The following is a 27,171-nucleotide window of genomic DNA, read 5'->3' on the forward strand; positions in this document are numbered from 1 at the left end:
ACCTTTGCATAAATATTTCTGCTGCTGCAGAGACTGTGATGCCCAGTCTTGTAGGTGTTCACATCCAGCACACCCACGTGACCTGTGGATCCAAGGGTGTTCTGTCAGCAGCCCAAACTATCCTTCTCTCTCTCTCTCTCTCTCTCTCTCTCTCCTCCCCTCCCTTTCCTCCCCTCTCCTTTTGCTCTTGAGAGGTCAGTGCACAAGTCCCTTTTGGCATGGAATCCAGATAATCATCAACCCAGGTTCCCTTGAAGACCTGGTAACTGGTTATCTGAATGGTCCTCTCCCCATGTACCCAGATCACCAGGCAGCCTGGGAAGTTCAGAATTCTGATGGGTAGAACCCCCTGCTGTAAATCAACATTGGTTGTAAATCAGACAACTGATTTACTGTGTAGAAAAATGAACTCTGGTTGATCTTAGCCCAAATTCCAGCACATCAAACTGTGTTTGTCAACTATTACACATTACACCAACATACACACGCACAGCTCATTTCAATCTGCTTTGTGATATGAAATTTCATTGCAAACATGCTAGTGGAGAATAAATTAAGCACTGAGACACTAAGACACTGAGATAGCTTTTCTAATTCACCATACATGCCAAATCCAGGATTGTAATCTAACAACAAAAACGTATCAAGAAGATATGTGGCTTAAGCTGCAAGATCTGGGGGTGGTGTGGGGTGGGGAGGTCCTAGAAACTACAAATCACTCTAAATGCTTTGGCATGGAATATACCAAAATGTGCAGTTAGCATCATGCTTGGGTATCACAATGGATGAAAATCTGATTTGAAAGCAAGAACAAAACCCCAACCATAATGGTTTAGTCAATGAAAAAAGGTTTTTTTTTCAGCTATTCAAAGTAATTTCATCAAAGACACTGACACACCACATACACAAACACAGCAATGCTATGATGTGATTACAAATTAAATATTATAAAAGTTTTTTTTAAATAAAACCAATCTCATTAAGTGCATAGAACATAATGCAGAATACTGGTACATACAGTGACAGGGATATTGAACATTATTATTATTTTTATACCAAGCAATGTTTTAATATAAAAGAGAGTGTCAACAGAGCCAAGGGATGACAATGTTGCAACAAAGACTGGTATTTCTCCCTCAGTGATAAAACAATATGTATCAATTTATTAATAGCTCCCAATGCCCACCCCCTCCGGACTCATGCTGCTTCCTTTCAAACATTGAAAAATGCTGAATATTGCTCCCCTGGATTTCTTTCTTTTTTTAATGTAGCAATCAAAAAGTGCAATAAAAATAGACATTGCATTTTTTTAAAAAATGTCCTGCATGTGGTTCAAAGATCTTTGGAAGCATCTTATGACTCCTTAGCCTGTACACGTTATGTAACGATGCATTTCAGAGACTCCCAAAGTTTACTGAGAGTCCTTTAAAAACAACAGCAGCAACAACAACAACAACAAAGAGAACATTTTCTGTTCTTTTCAGGCTACTCCTCAAGGCTGGTCTTCTCATGACATTTTAAAGATATGGGATGGTGCAGGAGCGGGTTCCGAGACAGACCCATGAACTGCTGAGTGGCTTCGTTGTCTGGCAGTTCGCGGATCCATCTTGGAGCCAACCCCATTATTCATTTAGACAATAACATTTACATGTCTTTTTTTGTTGTTGTTTAAAGGAACTGGATCCTGTATTCCTTGCCCCTCAAATGTTGTAAAATGGATGGCCCCCAGTGGAACAAAACCCTATGATATGTCTTCAAGTAACATTTCTACTGCCATTGAGAACTCCAGAATTGAATGCTACATTTCCTTAGATCTGTATTTTGGTTTCTGGCATTCAGTAATAAAACACTACATTTATTTAATACTGTAAAGTCAGCCTGGGGGTGGAGTGTTACATGTTACAACAAACACGGGGCTGCTGCTGAAAATGGCATCCATGTGTCAAGTTTCCACCTCGTTTTTCATCACTGGCCGGCCCTTGCAGAGGGGGGGAAATGCAACATTGTGAGATCAAGATGTGGATTAAGTTTTATTATGTATTTCACAGACAGAAGGGGAACACCTAACATGGGGATGCCATTTCTGATGGCAGCTTCGTGTTTCTTGTAACATGTGGTCCCACTATGATCTCAAAAGAGTGAAATGGCAGTGTTCAACCCCCACCCCCACAAACTCAACCAATAGGATCACCCAGTAGTTTTTACTGTATCTCTCCCACATACATACGTTTAACATGTAAACAAAACATTGGAATAACGTCTTCACTGCTTCTCATCTTGCAAACTACCAGGAGCACCTTTCGCTTATAATGTCATCTTGTCCTTGTTTCAATACTACTTTGTTCTAAGTAAATAGCTACATCTAAGTGTGAAACCTTTTTTTTTTTTTAGAAAACAAACAAACAGTGCCCTCTTTGCTCAGTGAAAAACAAGAATAACAACAACAACATAGCCTGGGTAACAGAAGCAGAATTTGGCCCTGTGTTTTCTGTGGGCTCCGTGTAATGTACGCTGGAAGCAAAAAGCAAATAAAAGATATCTCATTCTAATACTTAAAAAAAGAAGACGCTGAAATGGTGAATATAATAGAATGTAAGTCGCTCTGGAACAGTGAGATGTTACTGGGAGCTGCTTGTTGACCTGATCAAGCTCTTGTGTAAATTGGGATTTTGACTGTGCCGGTTTCTGCTGCGTACCGAAGAAAACATGGTGTTGCAACCTGGGATTTTGCATTTGTGGAGCTGTCGGAGGTGCACAGTTTTGTAATGGGCCCTGAAAGTCCCTTTATTACTGTAGCTTTTTTGGCATAGGTGACAGGTTATCGGCAAGCCAGAAGGTATGCTTGAGAAACTTGCATGAGGGTTGTCCATTAGTGAACAGTCCTGATAGAGTTCTTCATTGGGTGTCAAACATGGGCTTTCACAGCTTTCATCACTGTCTTCCAAAGCCCCCGGAGCTTCTTCATTGCCTCCATCGGAATCCCAAGAGGAGTGGGCACTGCTCTCTGACTTGACGCTCGACGTTGTGCTTAAATCCAGAACAGCTCCATCATCTGCTGGGTCATATCTGTACCTCTCTGGACAGGGTTCTCCAAGCTTGCTCATTGGGAAAACCAGGCTGCCGGTGCGATTCATGCCTTTAAAGATGACAGACGTCTGTTGCCCAACAGGTCCTTTCAAAGAGTCATCTGGCTGAACCTCTTTAGCCATGTCCTTCAAGAGGTACGTTGCATTGAAATGGTTCTTCTTGATTTCCAAGGGATCTTTGGTTAGAAGCTTATGGTGAAGGTTCAGATTGGAGCTATGTCTAGAGAAAGGAGAAAGAAGATCAGGGATGCTGTTTCAGCACTTTCATGGTCATTGGGAAGCAGGTGAATTGTCAACGGCTGTGCACAAACTCTTAATGCAGCCTTTCCCCAGATGGTGCCCTCCAGATGTGTTGGATTGCAATTCCCAGCATGCCCCAGCTAGTCATGCCACTGGATCCTTTTCACTGGAGAGATGCCAAAGATTGAACCTGGAACCTTCTGTGTAAAGGTATGTGTTCTCCCACTGAGATGTGGCCCCAACAGCTGGGAAGGAGCCAGCCTGATTCAAAGGCTTTCTAGGGCCAGGTGAAGCCCTGACCTGACACCTGCCAAACTAGAAGCACCAGCACCATCAGCAACTTCTAGCCAGCTGCGTTGGTAATGGCTAACAGCTGTGGTCTACCTCTAGCCAGCTGTGTTGCTCTAGCCAGCTGTGTTGCTGTACCTCTAGCCAGCTGTGTTGGTAGTAACTCTAGCCAGCTGTGTTGCTGTACCTCTAGCCAGCAGTGTAGCTCCAGCCAGCTGTGTACCTCTAGCCAGCTGAGTCGCTGTACCTCTAGCCAGATGTGTTGGTGGTAACTCTAGCCAGATGTGTTGGTAGTAACTCTAGCCAGCTGTGTTGCTGTACCTCTAGCCAGATGTGTTGGTAGTAACTCTAGCCAGCTGTGCTGCTGTACCTCTAGCCAGCTGTGTAGCTCTAGGCAGCTGCGTAGTTCTAGCCAGCTGTGCTGCTGTACCTCTAGCCAGCTTCTAGGCAGCTGTGTAGCTCTAGCCAGCTGTGTATCTGTACCTCTAGCCAGCTGTGCAGCTCTAGCCAGCTGTGTCGCTGTACCTCTAGCCAGCTGTGTTGGTGGTAACTCTAGCCAGCTGTGTTGCTGTACCTCTAGCCAGCTGTGCAGCTCTAACCAGCTGTGTTGCTGTACCTCTAACCAGCTGTGCAGCTCTAGCCAGCTGTGCAGCTCTAGCCAGCTGTGTTGCTGTACCTCTAGTGTTGGTAGTGGCTACCAGTCACACACAACAGCCCAGCATGTCCCTCCATCAACAAGCAGCCTGGGTGGTGCAGACTAAGATACCTGGATCTGGTTGCCCATGTTCCTGGCTCGAGAACCCGTGACTTAAAATACTGAATCGAGTTCCCCGCTGACTGGCGAGCCGCCACTGTGGGCGCGCGCAGGTCCTGTGGCGGGAAAGGCAGGGAGCTGGCAGGAGCCTGTGCAGCAGCAGCGGCGCCTCCCTGCAGCCCGATAGCGCTGAGCCAATCGAAAGGCTGACCGGCTCGGCTGGGGGTGTGGCCATGAGGAGACGAGCTAAATGGGAGCAGCAGCAGGCCATTCCCTCTCTGGTCTACCCGGCTTATAAAAGAGCGGGGCCTCGTGTGGGGGCTGGCGCCATTGCCGGCTTCTGAGGAGACCACGCAGAGGAGGAAGCAGCAGCAGAGGCAAAGACAGTAGCAGGGAAGCGAGGTAGGGGAATGGTAAGACACACCCGCCTCTTGTGGCATGATGGGCAATGGGCTGGATCCATTTGGGAGGGAGAGCAGGATTGGGCTCCCCGCTTCCCTGCGGTGGGATCCCCGAAGGGATCTGGGTGGATGCGGCACCAAGACCAGGCCAGCGTGGTGGCTGCAGGCGTGCCACATCCAGGGTGGAGGGAAAGGGTTCACATTAGCGGTCTGCGCCGTGGTGGGCCTCTGACCCTTCCACCCATCACCAACACTCCTGGCAGGCGGGCCAGGAAGGAATATCGGACAGCAGGCGGGTGCCTGATGGGGGATCCATGCCCTATGCCTCCGCCAATCCTATTGTCAGGAGCTCCTTGGAGACCTCTCTCAGTAGATTCCAATAGCCAACTCAAGACACAGACGAAAGGATTTCTTTTCAAAGCTTTAATCCTTTTACAATTTAATGTCTCTTTCAGATGCTAATCACCAGCGACTAAAGCAAGGAACAGCAGAGTGGCCTAAGTTTCAAGAAGGCAGTTAATCCCCGTTTGAAAGGGAGTCCCTTGAAGACCCAGAACTTATGGGCTAGGGAGAGATCCTCCCTCTTTCCCTTGGGCCCATGGGAGGCGGCCGTTGCTTGTGCGCCAAATGGGCACTATGCCTCCTTTCCGCGCCCCCCATCGCTCATCGTTCTTTGCGTCTGCGATGAGCATCTAAGAAGCCCCCCTCCCGCACTCCCTCACTGCCAGGGTCACTATCTATCTTAGGAATGCTGGCAGGAGGAATCTCTGCCAGGTGCTGAGCCTGTGAGGGATGAGCTGTCTCCTCTCCCACGGATTGCTGTTCCTCCTCAGAATCAGAACTGCTCTGGGGCTCTCTGGGCTCAAATCAATAACGTTGTGGCCAATTTAATAACCCATATAAGTTGGTGTCTGTGGTTTGCTGATTTCATCTGCCGCATGGACACAATGAGACACTGCGCCACACAATGGAATATCTGCTTCAACAACAGGGAAGTCATATAATTTACCCTCTTCTGCCTAGTTTACCAGGGCATCCAGATGAAAGATTGGTAGTGCATTGGCTATCAGATAAGGTCCTACATATTGCTGACCAGGCAAAACAGGAAATCCCAACTCTGAACTAAATAGCGACAAAACAATTGGGACTGAAGACAAAAACTATACAGAAATATCTGATATTATTTTATCTATACAGGCTGAAAACGTACATTAAATGACAACAGAGGAAACTGCAATACTGTTGTGCTGTAATATCCAGCGATACCAGGAGTAACCAGTACCAAGCAAAACCAAATGCCTTTTGACCTAAAGTCTTCGTCAGTGGTCTAGTACATATCTAGTACAAATTATGGCAAGGTCTATAACTGGTGAGTTTTTCATACAGAATATATTTGTATGTTTTAATGTATACTTAGGAAGTAGTTTAAAAATTAAAAACAAAATTGTTTTTATATTCATGGGTGGAGACACTGCAGTGTCCTTGTTAGTTGCGAGGAACTTGGATTGTAAAAAAATGTGTGTGTATATATGAGTCTTTTTATCTTCAGGGGGAGCAATCCTATGGCTGCTAGTCAGTGGCTAGATGGCCATAGGATATCTGGTTTGTTTGTTTGTTTATTAAATTTTTTAATCACCCATCTGGCCAGTCACCCGGCCACTGTGGGCCATGTACAACCATCAAAAAACAGTAAAATTAAACATTAAAACATCCTGTTCTAAAAATACCCTAACCCAACCCAAATGCCTGCCTGAACAACCAAGTTTTCAATGCATGGTGGAAGCTCATTAAAGAGGGGGCATGGCAGAGTTCTCTAGGGAGGGAGTTCCTCAGAGTGGGGGCCACCACAGAGAAGGCCCTGTCCCTCATCCCCACCAGCCTAGCTGTCCTGGCTGATGGGACAGAGAGAAGGCCATCCGAGGCTGATCTTGTTGAGCGGCCTGTCTGGTATTTCTGGAGGCACTCCTTGACATAGGCTGGGTCAGAACCAGATAGGGTTTTAAAGGTCAAAGCCAACACCTTGAATTTGGCCCGGAAAACAACTGGTAGTCAGTGCAACTCCTTCAGCACAGGAGTGATGTGATCACAGCGGTGGCTGCCTTTAATCAGAGAATCGACCTTCCCCCTCTTCCATGCTGCCTTGCAGGCAGCTCGGAATGGCCCCACACTCCGTGCTCGGAAGAGGAGCGCAGAGCGGCGAAAACAGGGCATTCCAGGGCGGGGAAGGCAGAAATGCCAGTACGACACACCGTATGTGTCATCCAGCAGCCTTCTCCCCTGCTCGGCCTTCCCATGGCTAGACAGCCGAAATTGGCTGTCAAACTGAAAATGCAGTGCAGGAGAAGCGCAGAGGGGACGATCCCCTCTGTGCTTCTCCTGCCCTGCATTGGATAGGTGGTCACCTCCAAGTTCAGAGGCAGCCGCCTATCTCCATAGGATTGTGCCCTTATATATCTTTTTACATACTACACCATTTTTATGCACTAGACCACTGACAAAGACTTCAGGTCGAAAGGCATTTGGTTTTGCTTGGTACTGGTTACTCCTGGCATCGCTGAATATTACAGCACAATAATATTGTAGTTTCCTCTATCGTCTTTTAATGTATGTTTTTAGCCTGCATAGATAAAATAATATTATCAGATATATCTGTATATTTTTTATCTTCACCAGTTTGCCTATCCCAATTGTTTTATCACTATTCCCTACATGTTACTGAACAGGTGGCTGTGTTTCTAACTGCTATGTATATAAGAGTTCAACTGACTGACTATATTAACTAAATTGGAGAAATTGTATTTCTTGTGTTCTGGTATTTCTGTTCTGTGTTTTAACTTGAACAGGTCTTATGACTGCAGTAAAGAATATATGTATATGTATTCAACAGCACAGCTACTGATGAGGGTGGAAGCTGAAACGTTTAGCCCAAAGTATAGTTTTTAAAATACCCTTTTATTAGTCTGTCTATCTTTCATTCATACACACACACACACACACACACACACTTTTGCAGATTTTTTTTTAAGTATAAAGAGAGCTCTGAACATACATACTAAACACAAGACCATACACTCTGTGTGTGCAGGAAAAAAATAGACTCCTAAAAGGTAAAAACAACAATGAACATTCCTTTCAACCACCATAGTCTACCAGCAATGAGATAACCACAGCTTCATTTAATGCCTCCTTGACTAGGGGAAAAGCAAGGTTTTGCTCAATGGATTTTCATTATACCAGTATTCTGATAAGGTATGGGGCATGCCAGAGGAGGATACATAGAAGGGAAAACCCCCCACAGTGGCATTCTTCAAAACGGATTTACATTTCAAATTAGACTCTATTATATGACTTAATAAAATAAAACACACACACACAGATGTAATAGTTCTGTTCATCATTTTCTTACCTGTCTCGACTTCTACGAGAAGGAAATGCGGCGTTACAACCCTCCACCGTGCAAATATGCATTTCTTTTAGGTGTACGTTTTTAAAATGCATTTTTACACTGTACGGGTTTTTAAAGGCCTTCTTACAGATGTCACAATGGAAGCGACCGTCTTCCTTCGGAAGCCCCAGTGCATGTTGGCTGGCACGATCCATGTCTTTAAAAGCTTCAAAACCAGGAATGGCCATGCTTCTATTGGACAGTGTGTTGAAAACCCCACCGCTCAGCAAGTGGTGTTGCAATTCAGTGCAGTCATGCATAGACATTCTGTAACTCAACTGCCCTTTAACATAGTCATGGGGTTCAATCACTGCTTTGATCACATCACTGTGTCGTTTTGGTTCTTCGCACGCATTTTCACAAGAAATGGTTTTGAGCAATTTGCTTTGTTCTGGCTTATCCTTGGCCTCGGAGTGATGCAATTCATCCACTTTGGTGCACAAATTATTTGGCTCGACAGATTTAAAATATTTTGGCCCTCCAACCTCAGATACGGATCTCCATGAAGGACCTGAATGGGACTGTTTTTCCATTGGGTAGTTTGGGTTTTTTTCTACCCTAGATGCGCACATCTCAAAGCGCCCTTCACTTACCGCCTGGGAAGGCATGTCATCTTCTGAGCTGGCAACTTCATGAACTGCAGTAGTTGTTTCAACAGCTTCCTTCTCTATCTTGATGGGCATGCTAGACTTACGGGATTTTTTCTTGGGCAGCGCATCGAAGGGAGATTCGTTAGAAACCAGAGGTTCAGGTATTGACGAGGAAAGCAGAGGTAGAGAAGGAAGTGTCCCCGGTGTGTTTGCAAGTTCAGCTGGAGTGACGGGACTGCGATAGAATGGAAGAACTGGTTGCACCGTCTTCAGGTTTGGAAAGAGAATGCCATTTTGACCGGTACTGTGAAAACTTGGCTGCACCTTTGAATCGCTGCAAGAGCTACCATAGCTAGGAATGGACCTGTTGTCTGGAGGTAAAATGGTAAAGTCTGTCCTTTTGCTCTCTTCCAGTCCGGTGATGGTCAGCCCATTTCTCAGATCTTTATCTCGATTGTTTCGATTCATGGGCATGTGAAGTCGTGGGTTGGGATTGGCACTGTGGCGGTTTCGACTGCGTAGGGAGCTAAACACCATGTTGCAACCTTCGATGGTACATCGATGCTTGATTTTCAAGTGGACAGCATTATAGTGGATCTTCAGAGTGCCCTTGTCATAAAATGTCTTTTCGCACGCAGCACAAAAAACCCGCCCTTTCCTCGACCCGCTCCCGTTTTTGTCAATAGATTTCATTTTGCTCTCTGGGGATCCCTGGCCCACTTCAAGCTTTTCTACCATGTTTGGAGAATTCAAATCATGTGGCAAAATGTCATCCTCTGGTTTCAAGGTGCTCCCAGGGCTGGTTGCGGCCTTCTCCTTTTGGGCTTGAAATGAAGAACTGGAAGTTAAGAAGCGGTTTTCGGAAAATGGCACATCAGCATCTTGTTTCAGTTCATCACTGTGGTCCTGAGTTTGCTCCATCAACAGCCTTTCCGGAGGCGAGCCTATCAGGGGTGGAGGCATGGGACTGAAAAACTGAAAAGGCAGCATAAAAGCCATATTATTAACCACATTCTCAAAGTGATGGATATTAACGGGGTTCATTTTGTCTAAGGGAGCAGAAAGGTTTGGACTCCTCTGACTGCAGCTTTCGATGAATGCCCTGATATCCATACTGGCTGATGTTGCAGGGATCACAATCGATTGTCCCTCTTTCTCCTGAATTGCCATTAGCTCCACGATGGACTTTGTTTCACCGAAACGCAGAAATTGCTGCAAAGTGGCCAGCTCTTCTTCTCTGGTCATGATGCTCCAATGGTCCAGGACCTTTCCTGAAGCATCCTGGGAAAAAAGACAAAACCCAACAGTAACGTCAAAGACAAAAGCCAACTTGAAAGAGTGACACACTGGCATCAAATCCACATGGACTCTTTAGCATAGCCTTCCCAAACCTGGTGCCCACTGAATGTGTGTGACTACAGTTCCCACCACCCCCAGCCAGCATAGCCAGGGGATGATGGGAGTTGTAGTCCAACACATTTGGAGGGTGCCAGGTTGGGGAACACTGCTTTAGGGGCTTGCATGTTCAACTTGCACTCTGGGCCACCACAAGACATTTTGCTGCCTGAGGTGAAGGACAATATGGCACCACCCTATGCCATGTACAGAAGCCAACCAAACTGGCACTTGAATCTTACTTCAACACTGGCTGCCTCTATGTACCTGAGGGCAGCAAAGTAGCTTAGGGGGCATAGGGCAGGCTGTGTGGTACACATACAGCACTGTCCTCCATCTTGCCACTTCTCCTTGCATGCCACCTCACCCCCGAGTTTGCCACCTGAGGCAGCCACTTCACTCTGTCTAATGGTAGGGTTGGCCCTGCTTGCACTAGGATTGCTACCAGGCATGGCCCTTTCAGTCTCCTGGTAAAATGGGAGATAAGACAGTCACAGCTCATCTCGCCTCTTCAGCCTACCATTCTGTTACCCTTACCTGCTGTGCAACATACCTGGAAGCCTGCTTACCAGAACAGGAGAGGAAGGGCAGGAGATGGATTAAAGAACTATGCCTGGGTGTTTGGATTGCACAGTGGTAGCCCTAATTTGTACTGATTTCCAGATGGGTAACTGTTGTTACTTGGTTATAACAAAAAACAGTAAATGAGTCATGTGGCATCTTAGAATGTATGGATTTTATAAAATCTGTTCTGTTTGCATTTTGCAGATTGCCAGGTGCCTTTTGTTCCATCGTCTGCTCATTGGCAGAATCGGATTTTTCCAATTTCCCGAATTTCCCAAATTCACATTTACGCAAATTTGTACTTGTGAAAACACCCAAATCCCCCCAATGTGCAAATCCCCCCTGTGCATTTTCATGCTTTAGCCTAGGTGGGAAATGTGCATTTTCAGCCAGGTTTTTTTTTTAATTTTACATACTTTTCTACAAAATAAATAAATTTGTGTAAAATTCCGGAAAATTAAAAAAAACAAAAACAGTCTGCATGTCTGTAGAATCCATGCAATTCGGGAAAAACCAGTCACCTCCAGAATCCATTGGTCAGATTCATAGAAATCTGATTCCATTGCAGATTTCTCCAGCATCCCTGCTTATAGTACATCGATTATGACACGAGCCTTTAAGAATTGTGGTCCACTTCATCAAGACTCTTTGTTGCTTCTAATTTGCAATGTCTCTTTGGGACGGTGCAGATTGAACAGATGGGTGGGGAAGGGGCTGTCTCAGCCGCCACCATGCCCTAGTTCAGTGGCAGGCAGACTTCAGGCTTGCAGAATCTGTTTTGTTCTTTATCACAACCCCGAGGTTCAACAACTATGGCCAGTGGAGGCTGGTGGCTCCTATGTCAGTGGGGCAGTGAATCCACTCCGGTTTTCAGTCAGAACCAGCCAGAACTCTAAAGGAGCTATCCAAGGTGCTATACCCTATCCCCAAAATAGGTTCAGCAGCTCAGATAGCTCCTTTAGAATTCTGGCTGGTTCTGACTGAAAGCCAGGATGGATTTATAGCCCCACTGAAATTGGGGCCACCAGCCTCCACTGACTATAGTTCAGTTCCTATGTGAGATCAAATAGCTGTTCTATCAGGCTGAAGTAAAGGGACAGAAGGGAAGCCGGGTTATTCCATCCACTCTGCTGAGAGGCTAGCTGGGTTTTCTCTCTTCTCCCTCATCTGTCACCGTGCAGCAGTCATTCCATCAAGCTACCTGAACTGTTTCCATCCCAGGTGGTTGTTAGACAAATTGTATCATGTATTTATTTATGATTTATTATTCATTTATATCCTGCCTTTCCCCCTCTTGGAGGGAATCCAAGGCAGCTTAGATGTCCTCCTCCTCCTCCTCTCTATTTTATCCTCACAACAACCCTGTGAGGTAGTTTAGGCTGAGAGTCAGTGACTGGCCCAAAGTCACCCAGTGAGCTGCCATGGCTGAGTGGGGACTAGAATCTGGGTCTTTCTTGTCCTTGTCCAACATTCTAACCACTATACTACACTGGCGTGGTGCCTGAATTTGCTGTTTTTTTCCTCTTCCCTCCTCCTCTCCTTTTCCTTTTTGCTGTGTCTTTTAGACTGTAAGCCTGAGGGCAGGGACAGTCTTTTCCCCCCTCCCTTTTTAAAGAAAAATGATCTGCAAACTGATCTAGGAGCCTTTTTGGCAGAAAAGCAAAATAACCATGCTTCAAATATATACATAGGTTTAGGCACACGACTGCACTGAAAATGATTACTGTGAGCCAGGCTGTACATGTAGCAAGGCAGCAGTTGTCAGTTGTGGCTCTACAGTTAAGTACTCACATAAACAATCAAGTGAAATCATTTGGCAATTTAAATGAACCGCTCCTCTCTCCTACTCCTTTGCCCAAGCCATTTCAGTGAGCAGGGCCAGCCCACCTATGAAGCAGGATGAAGCACTGCATCAGGTGGCAGGGCAGGAGGAGTGTCGAATTGCGCCACTCCCACCCCATCCCCACCACTGCCAGGTGGGCTCGCTGCCACAGCCTCCGGCTCGTTCTCTGGAGAGCACTGCCAGCCGCTCTCCTGCCATGGTGTTGGCGGGGCTCTCTAGAGCACCCGCCTGCCCTCTCCCGCCTGTTGTGCATGGCTGGAAGAAGCGGCTGCAGAGCTCCCGCAATCTCCCATGAGACTCATGTGATCCCCCGCGAGAGACCCAAGAGGTCTCTTGAGACCTGTGTGAACTTCTGTGAGATGCCATGGTGGCGGTAAATGAAATGGGGGCACAGGATAGGGGAAGGGGGTGGCATTGCAAGGGCATTATGTGGCGGTGGCAGCGTGTCTCCTCTCTTGGCTCAGGTGGTGAGATACCTTGCACTAGGCCTGTCAGTGAGTGCTACCCGAAATGGAGTGCTGGGTGGGTGGCGGGGGGAGGGGGGTAAACAAAGAGGAGATCACGAATCATGGGAGGAAGGGCTCTTTTTTCTCTCACTTGTGGATTTCTGTCTCTGTCAGTCACTCATTCCCATGCCATCAAGTTGTTTCAGGTATTGTTGTTGTTGTTCAGTCGTGTCCGACTCTTCGTGACCCCATGGACCAGAGCACGCCAGGCCTTCCTGTCCTCCGCTCTCTCCCGGAGCGTGCTCAAGTCCATATTCATGGCCTCTCAAATTCTCCACCCTATTTGTGGACAAAGACTTAGGGTGGGGGCTGCTCACACTTTCTGATCTGAAAAAGGCTCGTGAGAGAGGAGTTATGCCATGATTTCTTCCCCGAGCTTTAACTGAAGCGTGGGGAGCTAGGGATGCTGCAGGCTGCCAGAGAGGTGATGGCACAATGAAAAAGCACACTTACACACACACCTTGGCGACCTCATAAGTAAGGTAAGAACCCCCCAGACCCCCAGCATGAGAATTTCTCCAAAACATTTTTTTTTCTGAAAGCCATTTCTTTTCCATCAAAGTAAATGTGAATGGTAAAAAAAAATGTGCAAGGTATTTTCAGCACAGTGCTAGTTTCAAGATGTCCAGAGGGAAGGGAGGAAAAGAAATAGCTTGCAACTGGGCCAGGACCAAATGGCATCTTTCCATGGGGGCTGATTCAGCTCAAAAGCCATCAATTCCTGACTCCCATGATAAGGCAGCTTTCTGAGAGATCAAACATATTTGTCCAGCCAAAACCACACAATTGCTACAGCTGAGAGGGGAGGTTCGTTGGCAATCTTATGATACATTATCCTTGGCATTCAATCACCCTGACATTAGTTCTTTCTAAAGCAGCACTAACAGGTGATTACAAAGTATTTTGCAACTGCCCCACAAAAATTAAGAGATGTGCCACATGTATGCACAGTGCGAAGAGATGGAGCAATCAGAAGGAGATTTAGCTTCACATTTAAGTCAAGTATTCTTTCATTGCAAGTTTAATAATCTTCCAAGCCACTCAGATCAGAGAACAAATGAACCTGTATCGATCCTTTGCCAGTGTTCACAGAGCACGGCTGTAATTACACTAGAGTGTTGGAGTTCTTTCAAACTCCAGCCGTACCAAACTTTTCCCAATAACTACAATAAATATTTTATCACAGAACATGTATTTGATGGCCTACTGAGAATTTGCACTGGGCATGCAAGTCTGTCCTAAGACGATGAAGAGCGTATCTTCATCAATTTTTCATGCAAAAGAGGTTCAAGGTAATTGAGGCCATATTTTTTTTAATCCTAACACTAAAAAGCAAGATTATCAAGTGCCATTAAATATTTATTTGTGTCATAATGTAAATCATAACATTACTTTACATTAAAAGAAGAACATTGCCTGAGGAGGAAGGAGGGGTGCCTGTGTAAACACACAGAGCTAACTTCTGCCCTGACAATGTTCAAAATGACATCACACACACACACACACACACACACGTACGTATATGTCACTATGGTATTATGCTTCTGATAGCGAAGCTCTGTCATGATCGGCTGAGCTGCTGGGATGCCATTAGAATGTTCACAAACATTCCAGCTGCTCAGGAAACAAAGCTGTCAGAATGCTTGAGGCAGAGCTTCTATGAAGTCGGGGAAAGCCACCAGTTTGGCTGGGATTCACTAGCCAATTTCTTGGCAGGCTTCTTCCAAATATGTCGCAGTGAAACCATTCTCATCAAATTATTTCCCTCTCTGTCGGCAGAATGACACTTCAGCAGAAAGGAACAATAGCACTGGCCACAGCCGCGTGGTTCAAAGATTCAAATGTTGCCAGATCTACATGCTGTCTATAAAAGGGTTCAGCAACTCGTGGCTGCTGAGCTGAATCAACCTCCCCTCACTGAAGAGTGCCATTTGGACTCGGCTCAGTTGCTAGCTGTTTCTTTTCCTTCTTTCCATCTGGGCTTCCTGATGAAGTCACAGGGCAGCATCTTCCATGTAACTAAGGTGAAGTGTGAACTGAACCCAAGGGTTAATATGAGGCATTGTGGCTCCTATGACCACACAGGGCCTCCTTATTCCAGCCTCCCTACCAGAAGAAAAGACAGGGCCAACCCAGATGTGATGTTTGTTCCATCACTACCCTTGGCATGCAGGCTTTAAAAAAAGTGTGGAGGGTCCAATCATAGAATCATAGAATCATAGAATAGTAGGGTTGGAAGGGGCCTACAAGGCCATCGAGTCCAACCCCCTGCTCAATGCAGGAATCCAAGTCAGAGCATCCCTGACAAATGGCTGTCCAGCCTCGTCTTAAAGGCCTCCAGTGTGGGAGAGCCCACCACCTCCCCAGGTAATTGGTTCCATTGCCGTATTGCTCTGACACTCAGGAAGTTTTTCCTGATGTTCAGCCGGAATCTGGCTTCCTGTAACTTGAGCCCATTATTCCGTGTCCTGCACTCTGGGATGATCAAGAAGAGATCCTGGCCTTCTTCTCTGTGACAACCTTTCAAGTACTTGAAGAGTGCTATCATATCTCCCCTCAGTCTTCTCTTCTCAAGGCTAAACATGCCCAGTTCTTTCAGTCTCTCTTCACAGGGCTTTGTTTCCAGTCCCCTGATCATCTTTGTTGCCCTCCTTTGAACCCTCTCCAGCTTGTCTGCATCCTTCTTAAAGTGTGGTGCCCAGAACTGGACACAGTACTCCAGATGAGTCCTAACCAGTGCTGAGTAGAGGGGAACTAGTACTTCCCGGGATTTGGAAGCGATGCTTCTATTAATGCAGCCCAAAATAGCATTTGCCTTTTTTGCAGCCACATCACATTGTTGGCTCATATTCAGCTTGTGATCGACGACAATTCCAAGATCCTTCTCGCTCGTAGTGTGGTTGAGCCACGTATCCCCTATCTTGTAACTGTGCATTTGGTTTCTTTTTCCTAGGTGCAGAACTTGGCATTTGTCCCTATTAAATGCCATTCTGTTGTTTTCTGCCCAGCACTCCAGTCTATCCAGATCACTTTGAATTTTGTTTCTGTCTTCCAAAGTATTAGCTATCCCTCCCAATTTTGTGTCATCTGCAAATTTGATCAGCATTCCCTGCACCTCCTCCTCCAAGTCATTAATAAAAATGTTGAAGAGCACTGGGCCCAGGACTGAGCCCTGCGGTACCCCACTCGTTACCTCTCCCCAGCTTGAGAAGGTCCCATTGATAAGCACTCTTTGAGTCCGATTCTGTAGCCAACTGTGGATCCACCGGATCGTTGTTTCATCTAGCCCACATCGAGCTAGTTTGCTCATCAGGATATCATGGGGCACTTTGTCGAAAGCTTTGCTGAAGTCGAGGTATATGATGTCTACAGCATTCCCACGGTCTACAAGGGAGGTGACTTGATCAAAAAATGAGATCAGATTTGTCTGGCAGGACTTGTTTTTGACAAATCCATGTTGGCTTCGAGTAATCACGGCATTGTTGTCAAGGTGCTTCCAGATGGATTGCTTTATGATCTGCTCCAGAATTTTCCCAGGGATTGATGTCAGACTGACTGGTCTGTAGTTCCCAGGTTCCTCCTTTTTACCCTTTTTGAAGATAGGGACAACGTTAGCCCTCCTCCAGTCATCTGGCACTTCCCCGGTCCTCCATGATTTCTCAAAGAGAATAGACAGCGGTTCTGAGAGTTCTTCTGCCAGTTCCTTTATGACTCTAGGATGCAGTTCATCTGGCCCTGGAGATTTGAACTCATTCAAAGTAATGAGGTGTTCCTTGACCATATGCCTGTCGATCTCAAGCTGCAATCCTGCCCCTTCAGCCTGTACTTCGCCTTTGCCAGGGGGGTCATAGACCCTCTTTTGGGAGAAGACTGAGCCAAAGTAGGAATTGAGCACCTCTGCCTTTTCTTTGTCATCTGTTATCATTTTGCCATCCTTATTTAATAGCTGAACAACCATTTCTTTCCTCTGCCTTTTACTATGCACGTAGCTGAAGAAAGCCTTTTTGTTGTTTTTAGCATCCCTCGCTAACCTCACCTCGTTCTCCGCTTTAGCCTTCCTGACGCCATCCCTGCAATTCTGTGCTACCTGCCTGTACTCTTCCTTTGTTACTTGGCCTTCTTTCCACTTCCTATATGTGTCCTTTTTTGTTTTCAGGTCATCCCTAAGCTTTTTGTGAAGCCACATTGGCTTCTTCTGTTGTCTTCCACCTTTTCTTCTTGTTGGAATTGTTTGTGATTGTGCCTTGAGAATTTCCTTTTTTAAAAGTTCCCACCCATCTTGGACTCCTTTTCTCGCTAGCATTGTTTGCCATGGGACCTTACTGATCATTGTTCTGAGTTTATTAAAATCAGCTTTCCTAAAATCCAGGGTACGCGTTTGAGTACACTCGGCTTTTGCTTCCCTTAGAACCAAGAACTCAAGTACAACATGGTCGCTTTCCCCCAGAGTTCCTGTAACTGCTACTTTATCCACTAAGTCATCTCTGTTGGTTAGGATCAAGTCAAGGATAGCCGATCCTCTAGTTCCTTCCTCTACTTTCTGTAGGAGGAAGTTATCCGCCACACAAGTCAGGAATTTCCTGGAGGGGCCATGTTTTGCAGAATTTGTCTCCCAACAAATATCGGGGAAATTGAAGTCCCCCATTACTACTACATCATGCTTCCTTAAAACATTGGCTATTTGCTTTTCAAAAGTTTCATCCTTGTCTTCTCCTTGATTGGGTGGCCGGTAGTAGACTCCGACCACCAGGTTCCTTTTATTCTTTGCTCCATTTATTTCAACCCAGATGCTCTCGATGGGGCTACCAAGCTCCTCCTCCTGTATTTCTGTGCAGAGATATGTATTTTTCACATACAGTGCAACCCCACCTCCCTTTCTGTTCCTCCTGTTCTTTTTGAACAAGTTATATCCTTCAACTGCTGTATTCCAGTCATGAGAGTCATCCCACCAAGTCTCAGTTATACCTATCAAGTCATAATTTCCCTCCTGTATTAAGAGTTCAAGTTCGTTCTGTTTGTTTCCCATACTCTGGGCATTAGTATATAGACATCGAAGACCATGTGCTTCATAGTCTGGCTTTCTTCCTACATGTGTCTGAAGACTATTATTGGGCGCTATCAGCGCTGTTCTCTCCATTGCAGTGCATGCGCCTGCAATGTCCATTGTTACGTCCATTGTTACCCCCAACATTACATCTCCCTTCCCCGTAGGATTCAGTTTAAAGCCCTCCTGATGAAGTTCTTCATGCTGTGGCCAAACACATTCTTCCCAGCCTTTGTGAGGTGCAACCCATCCCTAGCCAACAGCCCATCTTCCAGGAAGTATAGCCCGTGGTCCCAGAATCCAAATCTCTCTCGTCAGCACCACCTTCGTAGCCAGTCATTCACCCGGAGTATTTTTCGTTCCCTTTCTATCCCTCTTCTAACTACTGGAAGGATGGATGAGAAAACTATCTGGGCCCCAAAGTTCTTGAGTTTCCTTCCCAAAGCTTCAAAGTCTGACGTGATCTCTTCGTAGCTCCGCTTGGCGGTATCATTTGTTCCCACATGGAATCTGCATCAGGATGCTGGCATAGGGGATAGGGGAGCTCGCTCTTTACCCCCTTGCTGTGGTCCTAGTTTGAATTGAGTCCCCCCCCCCCATTGGCTATTTATTTTTAAGCTTGCACATTAGCTTTAACTTTGTGACACATGCCATGTCTAGTTTGGGCCCATGGTCTGGATAGGGGAGGAATGGGCTAGCAGTGGCTCCCACATTCAGCCCCAGCCCTAGAAAAAAGCTCTGAGCTGAGGGGAATGCTTCAGAGGTGGCAAGAATGTTGGCCACAGTAGTCGTGGCAACAGCCTCAGTGATGGGCCACAAAAGCCACAGTCGTAATCATAGAATCATAGAATCATAGAATAGTATGGTTGGAAGGGGCCTACAAGGCCATCGAGTCCAACCTGCTCAGTGCAGGAATCCAAGTCAGAGCATCCCTGACAGATGGCTGTCCAGACTTGTCTTGAATGCCTCCAGTGTGGGACAGCCCACTACCTCCTGAGATAATTGGTTCCATTGTCATACTGCTCTAACAGTCAGGAAGTTTTTCCTGATGTTCAGCTGGAATCTGGCCTCCTGTAGCTTGAGCCCATTGTTCCGTGTCCTGCACTCTGGGATGATCAAGAAGAGATCCTGGCCTTCCTCTCTGTGACATCCTTTCAAGTACTTGAAGAGCTCTATCATATCTCCCCCAGTCTTCTCTTCTCAAGGCTAAACATGCCCAGTTCTTTCAGTCTCTCTTCAAAGGGCTTTACTTCCAGTCCTCTGATCATCTTTGCTGCCCTACTCTGAACCCTCTCCAGCTTGTCTGCATCCTTCTTAAAGTGTGGTGCCCAGAACTGGACACAGTACTCCAGATGAGTCCTAACCAGTGCTGAATAGAGGGGAACTAGTACTTCCCGGGATTTGGAAGCTATGCTTCTGTTAATGCAGCCCAAAATAGCATTTGCCTTTTTTTGCAGCCACATCACATTGCTGGCTCATATTCAGCTTGTGATTGACAACAATTCCAAGATCCTTCTCACTTGTAGTGTTGCTGAGCCACATATCCCCCATCTTGTCACTGTGCATTTGGTTTCTTTTTCCTAGGTACAGAACTTGGCATTTATCCCTATTAAATTTCATTCTGTTGTTTTCTGCCCAGCGCTCCAGTCTATCAAGTTCACTTTGAATTTTGTTTCTGTCTTCCAAAGTATTAGCTATCCTACCCAATTTTGTGTCATCTGCAAATTTGATCAGCATTCCCTGCACCTCCTCCTCCAAGTCATTCATACAAATGTTGAAGAGCACTGGGCCCAGGACTGAGCCCTGCGGTACCCCACTCGTTACCTCTCCCCAGTTTGAGAAGGTCCCATTGATAAGTCCGATTCTGTAGCCAACTGTGGATCCACCTGATGGTTGTTTCATCTTGCCCACTTTGAGCTAGTTTGCTCATCAGGATATCATGGGGCACTTTATCGAAAGCTTTGCTGAAGTCCACAAAGAAGGCTACCTGATCAAAAAATGAGATCAGATTCGTCTGGCAGGATTTGTTCTTGACAAATCCATGTTGGCTACGAGTAATCACTGCATTGTTTTCAAGGTGCTTACAGATAGATTGTTTATCATCTGCGCCAGAATTTTCCCAGGGATTGATGTCAGACTGACTGGTCTGTAGTTCCCAGGTTCCTCCTTTTTACCCTTTTAGAAGATAGGAACATTAGCCCTCCTCCAGTCATCTGGCACTTCCCCGTCCTCCATGATTTCTCAAAGAGAATAGACAGTGGTTCTGAGAGTTCTTCTGCCAGTTCTTTGATTACTCTAGGATGCAGTTCATCTGGCCCTGGAGATTTGAACTCATTCAAAGTAATGAGGTGTTCCTTGACCACATGCCTATCGATCTCAAGCTGCGATCCTGCCCCTTCAGCCTGTACTTCGCCTTTGCCAGGGGGGTCATAGACCCTCTTTTGGGAGAAGGCTGAGCCAAAGTAGGAATTGAGCACCTCTGCCTTTTCTTTGTCATCTGTTATCATTTTGCCATCCTTATTTAATAGCTGAACCACCATTTCTTTCCTCTGCCTTTTACTATGCACGTAGCTGAAGAAAGCTTTTTTGTTGCTTTTAGCATCCCTTGCTAACCTCAGCTCATTCTCAGCTTTAGCCTTCCTGACGCCATCCCAGCAATTCTGTGCTACCTGCCTGTACTCTTCCTTTGTTGCTTGGCCCTCTCTCCACTTCCTATATGTGTCTTTTTTTGTTTTCAGGTCATCATCAGCTTTTTGTGAAGCCACATTGGCTTCTTCTGTTGTCTTCCACCTTTTTTTCTTGTTGGAATTGTTTGTAATTGTGCCTTGAGAATTTCCTTTTTTAAAAACTCCCACCCATCTTGGACTCTTTTTCTCGTTATAGTTGCTTGCCATGGGACCTTACTCATCATTGTTCTGAGTTTATTAAAATCAGCTTTCTTAAAATCCAGGGTATGGGTTTGGCTACACTCGGCTTTTGTTTCCTTTAGAACCATGAACTCAAGTATAACATGGTTGCTTCCCCCCAGAGTTCCTGTAACTGCTACTTTACCCACTAAGTCATCTCTGTTGGTTAGGATCAAGTCAAGGATAGCCGATCTTCTAGTTCCTTCCTCTACTTTCTGTAGGAGGAAGTCATCTGCCATACAAGCCAGGAATTTCCTGGAGGGGCCATGTTTTGCAGAATTTGTCTCCCAACAAATATCAGGGAAATTGAAGTCCCCCATTACTACTACATTGTCAGGGTGGACACTGAGCCCATAGAATCCCAGAGTAGTTCTGATTCTGAGGAAGAGGAGTCGCTCCTGGGAGAGGAGCACGCTCCTCTTTCCCAGGGCCAGCAGCTGACAGAGATTCCTCCCACCATCATTCCTAGCTTAGATAGCAGTCCTGGGAGTGACAGAGCGCGGGAAGCAGACTTGATGGACGCGCGACACCGACGCAGAGAGTGGAGCCAAATGGAGGGCACAGAAAGGAGGCGTAGTGCCCATTGGTGCGCAAACAACGGCTGCGCCCAGAGGATCCAAGGGAAAAGGGGAGGGACTCTCCCTAGTCCTTAAGTTCAGGGGTCTGCCAGTAACTCCCTTTCAAACGGGGACCAACTGTTCCAACGTAGGGCATAGGTACTCTGCTGCTCATATCTAGTTGCTGACAGTAGAGTTGTTAAGTTGTAAAAGAGGAATAAAGCTTTAAAAAGAATCCATTTGTCTGTGTCTGGACTTGGCTACTGGATTAGACTGAGAGAGGCCTCCAAGGAGCCCTTGACATACATCATGCTTCCTTGAAACATTGGCTATTTGCTTTTCAAAAGTTTCATCCTCATCTTCTCCTTGATTGGGTGGCCGGTAGTAGACTTCGACCACCATGTTCCTTTTATTGTTTGCTCTGCTTATTTTAACCCAGTTGCTCTCGATGGGGTTACCAAGCTCATGCAGAGTTCAGCAGCAGTGAGCAGCTGAGGAAGGTCCATCAGAAACCAAAATGCCCCAGATTTTCACCCACTCTGAAGAGCAGGACCAGAGTTTGAAAGAGCAGCCAGCAGGAGTTGCTAGTCCATGTTACGTGAGCCTCCCTAAGTGGTATTGGAGCTAGCCCTACCATTTGGTAGAGCAAGGCTGCTACTTCAGGTGGCAGATGCACTGGGGGGGGGCGCATGAGGAGTGGTGGCGAGTTGTTGGAAGACAGAGCAGTGTGGGTTGGATGGCCTGCCCTGTGCCCCCTGAAGTAGCCTGCTGTCCTTCCGGTGTGGTCGTTGACAGTGTCCCATTCCCAGTGCTGAAGTAAGATCCAGCTGGTTGGCTTCTGGTGGTGTGTCATCTTGCCTTTGCCTGAGGCAGTGGAACATCTCGGGCTGGCCCTGAGTTGTATGTTGCTTTTGTGCTGCTAGGTGGTTGTGCTTAATTCTGCTGACTACGTTTGTGCTGTTCTTTTAGAATGTGGTATTCTAATGTTCTCATCGTAATGTGTTTGGTTTTTAAACCTGTTCTATCTATTGTAATTTTAATAGTGTTTCTTAAGCTGCCACATCAAAGGGTGGGGTCTATAAATACCTCAAATGAAATTAAATAAAGATCTGGAGCAGGGCCTTGCCAAAAGCTCTGAAGATTCTTCCTCTGTGAAGAATAAAAATCCCCACACCTCAAAACAGGCCCAGGCCCAAGACATTTTGCTGTATGAGGCAAAGGACAAGATGGCACCACTTCCCATTCCACATACAAAAAAGCCGACTGTCCTGGCCACTGAATCTTTCTTAAACACTGGCAATGGGACAGCATCAAGATGTCTGACTTGGCCACGGTGACACATGCCTTAGTTACATCCCGTTTGGATTACTGTAACACACTTTACATGGGGCTGCCTCAGAAGAGTGTTCGGAAACTTCAGCTGGTTCAAAGAGCTGCTGCCAGACTGCTGACTGGGGCTGGTTAGAGGGAGCATACCACTCCCCTGATAAAACAGCTTCACTGGCTCCCAGTCTGTTTCCGGGCACAATTCAAAGTGCTGGTCATGTCCTAAAAAGCCCTATACGGCTTGGGTCCAGGTTATCTGAAAGTCCGTATTCTCCCCTATGAGCCTGAGATCTTCAGGGGTGGCCCTTCTCGCTGCCCCGCCACCATCACAGGCACATCTGGTGGGAATGCGGGAGAGGGCCTTCTCGGTGGCTGCCCCAAGGCTCTGGAACTCCCTTCCCAGGGAGGCAAGAGTGGCACCCTTCTTGATAGGCTTTTGTAGGCATGTAAAAACTTTTTTGTTCCAGCAGGCCTTTGGGGATAACTAGTCTGGACCTGTGAAATATGACAGATGGATACTATTTTTCTTGTTGACTTTTAATGTTTCGATATTTTTACAATTTTAATATTGATGATTTAATTATATTTTAACTTTTGTACACTTGTATTTCTATTTCTCTTTATAGGTTTTAATTGTATAAGTTTTAATGTTGTAAAGCCGCCTTGAGTCCCAGTATGGGGAAAAAGGTGGGATATAAATATAACAACAACAACAATAACAATAATGATAATCTTCTACCATACCTGAAAGCAACAGGCTAACTTGCGGGGGGAGGGGGGGAGGGCAGGCTGCATGGCCCACAAGTCTCTCCTTCAACACCTTGCCACCATCTCCCAGCATCTGCCACCTAAGGTGACCACCCCACCCTGCTTTATGGTAGGGCTGGCCCTGCCTAGAAAAGTAGCATCCAATAAAGCAATATGAAATGGAAAAGATGGCTTGATTTTCCTAAAAGACACAAAGAGGTTATCCTGGTGAGTCTTCCTGGGTAGCAAATTCTAGACGGGGCACCATCATCATGGAAAATGACCTACTCCTTGCCCTTGTCCTTAACTTCGAAGTCTTGACCTGAGCATAGAGGCAACATACGTTCTAGGAATCCTAGTGATGTAGATATTACATTTTTATCCTAACCTTCCTCCAAGGAGCTCAGCATTGAGCTAAGCTCAGCTGGTTTCTGTCCTATTTTGTCCTCACAACAACCCTGTAAGCTTAGTTAGACTGAGAAAAAGTGACTGGCACAATGCCATTGAGGGTCACGGTTGAGCAGGGATTTAAACCTGGGATCCTTTAGAGTTCATGTGTTCCATCAGCAAACAGACAATATGCAATATGTTCCAATTAAGCAAAGGTTACAGTATTTGACTATATTATTCTAGTCATATGCTTTTCAAAGCTACAAGGCAGACCTGTAACAAAATGTTGCAGTTTACCTTTGCCTTCTAACAGGAGTGTTCCTGCATTCTAGCCAGTCAGTCAATCATGCCCTCCTCCAAGATACTCCATCCCTGTGCTGTTTTTCTTTTTCAATTGACATTCAACATTCCATGACAACTGAGCATGCTCAGTCCTCATTAGGGTTCCCCCTTTGTGTGTGTGTGGGGGGGATTGGCACTTCTGTAAACCACTTGGTTCCCCAAAACACATTCTGATGCCAATTGTTTCTCACTTGGCCCCATTTTGGCCCCATTTCTTTTGGCATTCACCACTTGAGTTTGCTCTTAGACGGATGATGGACTAGCAATAGCTGACTTACCTGTAAGACATATCCACGTATGTAGTCTTGAAGTGTCCAATCCAAGGCATGGAGGATGTGTATGACTTCTTCTTGCTTCAGGACACTGAAAAGCCGATCTAAGAGAATTTTGAGACGGACAGGAACTGCTTGCGTTCCATACAACATGAGGCTGCTGATATCAAAGACCACATTAGACTGGACTATTTCCACTTGGCTTGTTGGGTATAGGTTTGGGATCCTGAGTTTACTTAAAGCTGAAAGAAAATGAAAACATTATGTGAGTGACCATGTATACATAACTATGTATGAAACAATTTAAAAAAAAGAGAAAGCCATTGATGTATCGGGGAATATTGTTAGACATTTCATATATAAGAAAAGTTTGAAGAGACAGCAGCATTAAGAGCTGTTCTAACAACAGTGTTTTTTTCCCTTACTGGCCTGTCAAACTGGGGTTATCACAGCGTGTACTTAGACTGGCTTATATAAACTCAAAATAACCTATAAACAAATATAATACTAAAAATGGACATACAAGTATGAAATCGATAGGATTTAGGCACTTTAGCTGGTGTGCTTCAGTCCATTTGTTAGTATGGGATTCATGTGTACCTAAATTCCTCTGGAGCTTACTGATCCAAAGCATAGTATGTCGGAAAATGCTCTGATTCACACACTTCACTCATCAGTCCATTACAGATTCACCAATGGATTTGGGCATGGTATGGAGCCTTTTACTACTTCAGGGTGGGTTCGTTTGCCATGAGCATGGTAAACCACATGGTGCTATGGAAAAGTGCCCATAGCTTCATGGTAGAGTACCTGCTTTACATGCAGAAGGTCCTGGGTTCAATCCCTGGTATCTCCACTTAAAGGAATCAGGTGGCAGATGATGGGAAAGACCTTGAACCACTGTAGGTTGGTGGCTCCAACATCAGTGGGGTTGTGAATCTGCTCCAAGTTTCAGTCAGAACCAGTCAGAACTCTAAAGGAGCTATCCAAGGTGCAGAAGCAGCCAGTGGTCTCGCTGTTTGCTGCAGGGTGGCTTGTTAACCATGTAGGGTGGCTTATTTTTCTCAAACAAGCCACCTTGAGAACCCATGGTTTGTTGCTGGGTTGTTCGGGGTGGTTAACAAGCCACCCTGCATATTTAACAAGTTACCCTGCAGAAAACAAAGTGCATTCAGACAACATGATAACTCACAGTATAATAACAACCCATGGTTCAACAACAACCCACACTCAACCACTGAGTGTGGGTTAGTGCGTTGTGTGAACCCAGCCAATGTAAAGTGAATGAATTGCTACTGGCAATGCTGCACTGGAGAAGACTTGGACCAAAACATGGCCGTAGTGTGAATCTATAAGCAACATTTGAGCTTTATTATTAGCAACTTCGTGATCTCTCTGTTACTAAATTGAGGATCGTGTTTAGGCATTGATCTATGTATTGGTTGTTTTGCATGGCTAGCTTGGAACCAGACAAGCATTTCAAGACATTGCAATTAATTACCGTGTGCAACCCATCCATGCCGACACTGGTCACACTGTCGTTGGTTTATTTTCCCAGGTTTAAACCGCTGACAGCTACAGTTTACCAGAGTACACCGTATAGCCTGAAAGATCAAGAAACAGATGAAAACATTAAGAAATTACTAACACCCAAGTCATCCAGGACAGAAGGAGTGTGTGTGTGTGTGTGTGTGTGTGTGTGTTTGAAACAGAAAATGTATGTAAAACTGATTAAAATGAAGAATTTGGAATGGACATAATATGTAATAGCCCCAGCCCAGCTCAAGTTAGTTTTGATGTGAGTCTACATCTCACCATTGGTACAAGTGTTACAGCCTGCCTGTGTCTGGGCTGTACCACTTCAGACTGTTGGGAAGGAATTGTACCTGAATTTGCAATTGGTCTCAGCGACGCAGGGGTTTTGCCTTCCTCACAGCAATGTTGTTAGATTTGTCACTTAATTGCGTCATTCCATATTTCTGTCCAAACATCTTGCTACGAGCGCTGGAGGCACGGGGCTTGCAGCATGGGGTGGCGGTGGTGGAGGTAGTGGTGTGAGTGGGGGATGGCCTCCCCACTCCCTAGTGGGGGAGACTGGGATTTTGCTTCAAGGCCACGGCCCAGCCCAGCTCACGGGCTGGCATGCCTGCCATGCTCCCAGGTCACAGGGCCAACACAGTGGAGGCTTCGATGTCAGTGGGGCGGTGAATCCACTCCAGGCTTCAGTCCAAACCAGTCCAAACACTAAAGGAGCTATCCAAGGTGAAAGCTCCTTAAGAGTTCGGACTGACTTTGACTGGAACCCAAAGTGGACTTGCCAACAGTATCGGTTTTCCCTGTGGTGGAAAAGAAGTTCCAGCTACTTTCATCAACCTTATCCCAGCACAAGGGTGGGATGGTGGCCTTGACCAACGGTCTGACTGCCCAGTGACTGGACCCGTGGAGTGCCAGTGTCTTTTGTGCCATTGTCGACTT

The 27,171-nt window shown here is 46.0% G+C and overlaps 1 protein-coding gene across 1 annotated transcript; it reads right to left on the minus strand.

The window, feature by feature from the left end:
• Positions 1-1,264: 1,264 nt before the first annotated feature.
• Positions 1,265-27,162, minus strand: BNC1 (basonuclin zinc finger protein 1). Its single transcript, XM_084816377.1, has 5 exons — positions 27,019-27,162; positions 26,198-26,300; positions 24,703-24,938; positions 8,176-10,085; positions 1,265-3,306 (listed from the first exon to the last, which is right to left on the minus strand). The coding sequence occupies exons 1-5, from the start codon at positions 27,160-27,162 to the stop codon at positions 2,619-2,621; spliced, it is 3,081 nt and encodes a 1,026-aa protein (XP_084672503.1). The 3' UTR covers positions 1,265-2,618.
• Between the last annotated feature and the right edge of the window lie 9 nt (positions 27,163-27,171).

The sequence above is a fragment of the Heloderma suspectum genome, chromosome 11 (genome assembly GCF_057233095.1).
Source record: "Heloderma suspectum isolate Gila_16-S chromosome 11, 16-S_ref, whole genome shotgun sequence".
Taxonomy (NCBI): Eukaryota; Metazoa; Chordata; class Lepidosauria; order Squamata; family Helodermatidae; genus Heloderma; species Heloderma suspectum.

Excerpts from the sequence above, each read along its gene's own strand:
- BNC1 (XM_084816377.1), bottom strand. The coding sequence starts at position 27,162 with ATGGCACAAAAGACACTGGCACTCCACGGGTCCAGTCACTGGGCAGTC. Across the intron at positions 10,086-24,702 it reads TACGTGGATATGTCTTACAG|GATGCTTCAGGAAAGGTCCT; the intron begins GTAAGTCAGCTA and ends CTTTTTTCCCAG. Across the intron at positions 3,307-8,175 it reads TCTCGTAGAAGTCGAGACAG|ACATAGCTCCAATCTGAACC; the intron begins GTAAGAAAATGA and ends TCCTTTCTCTAG.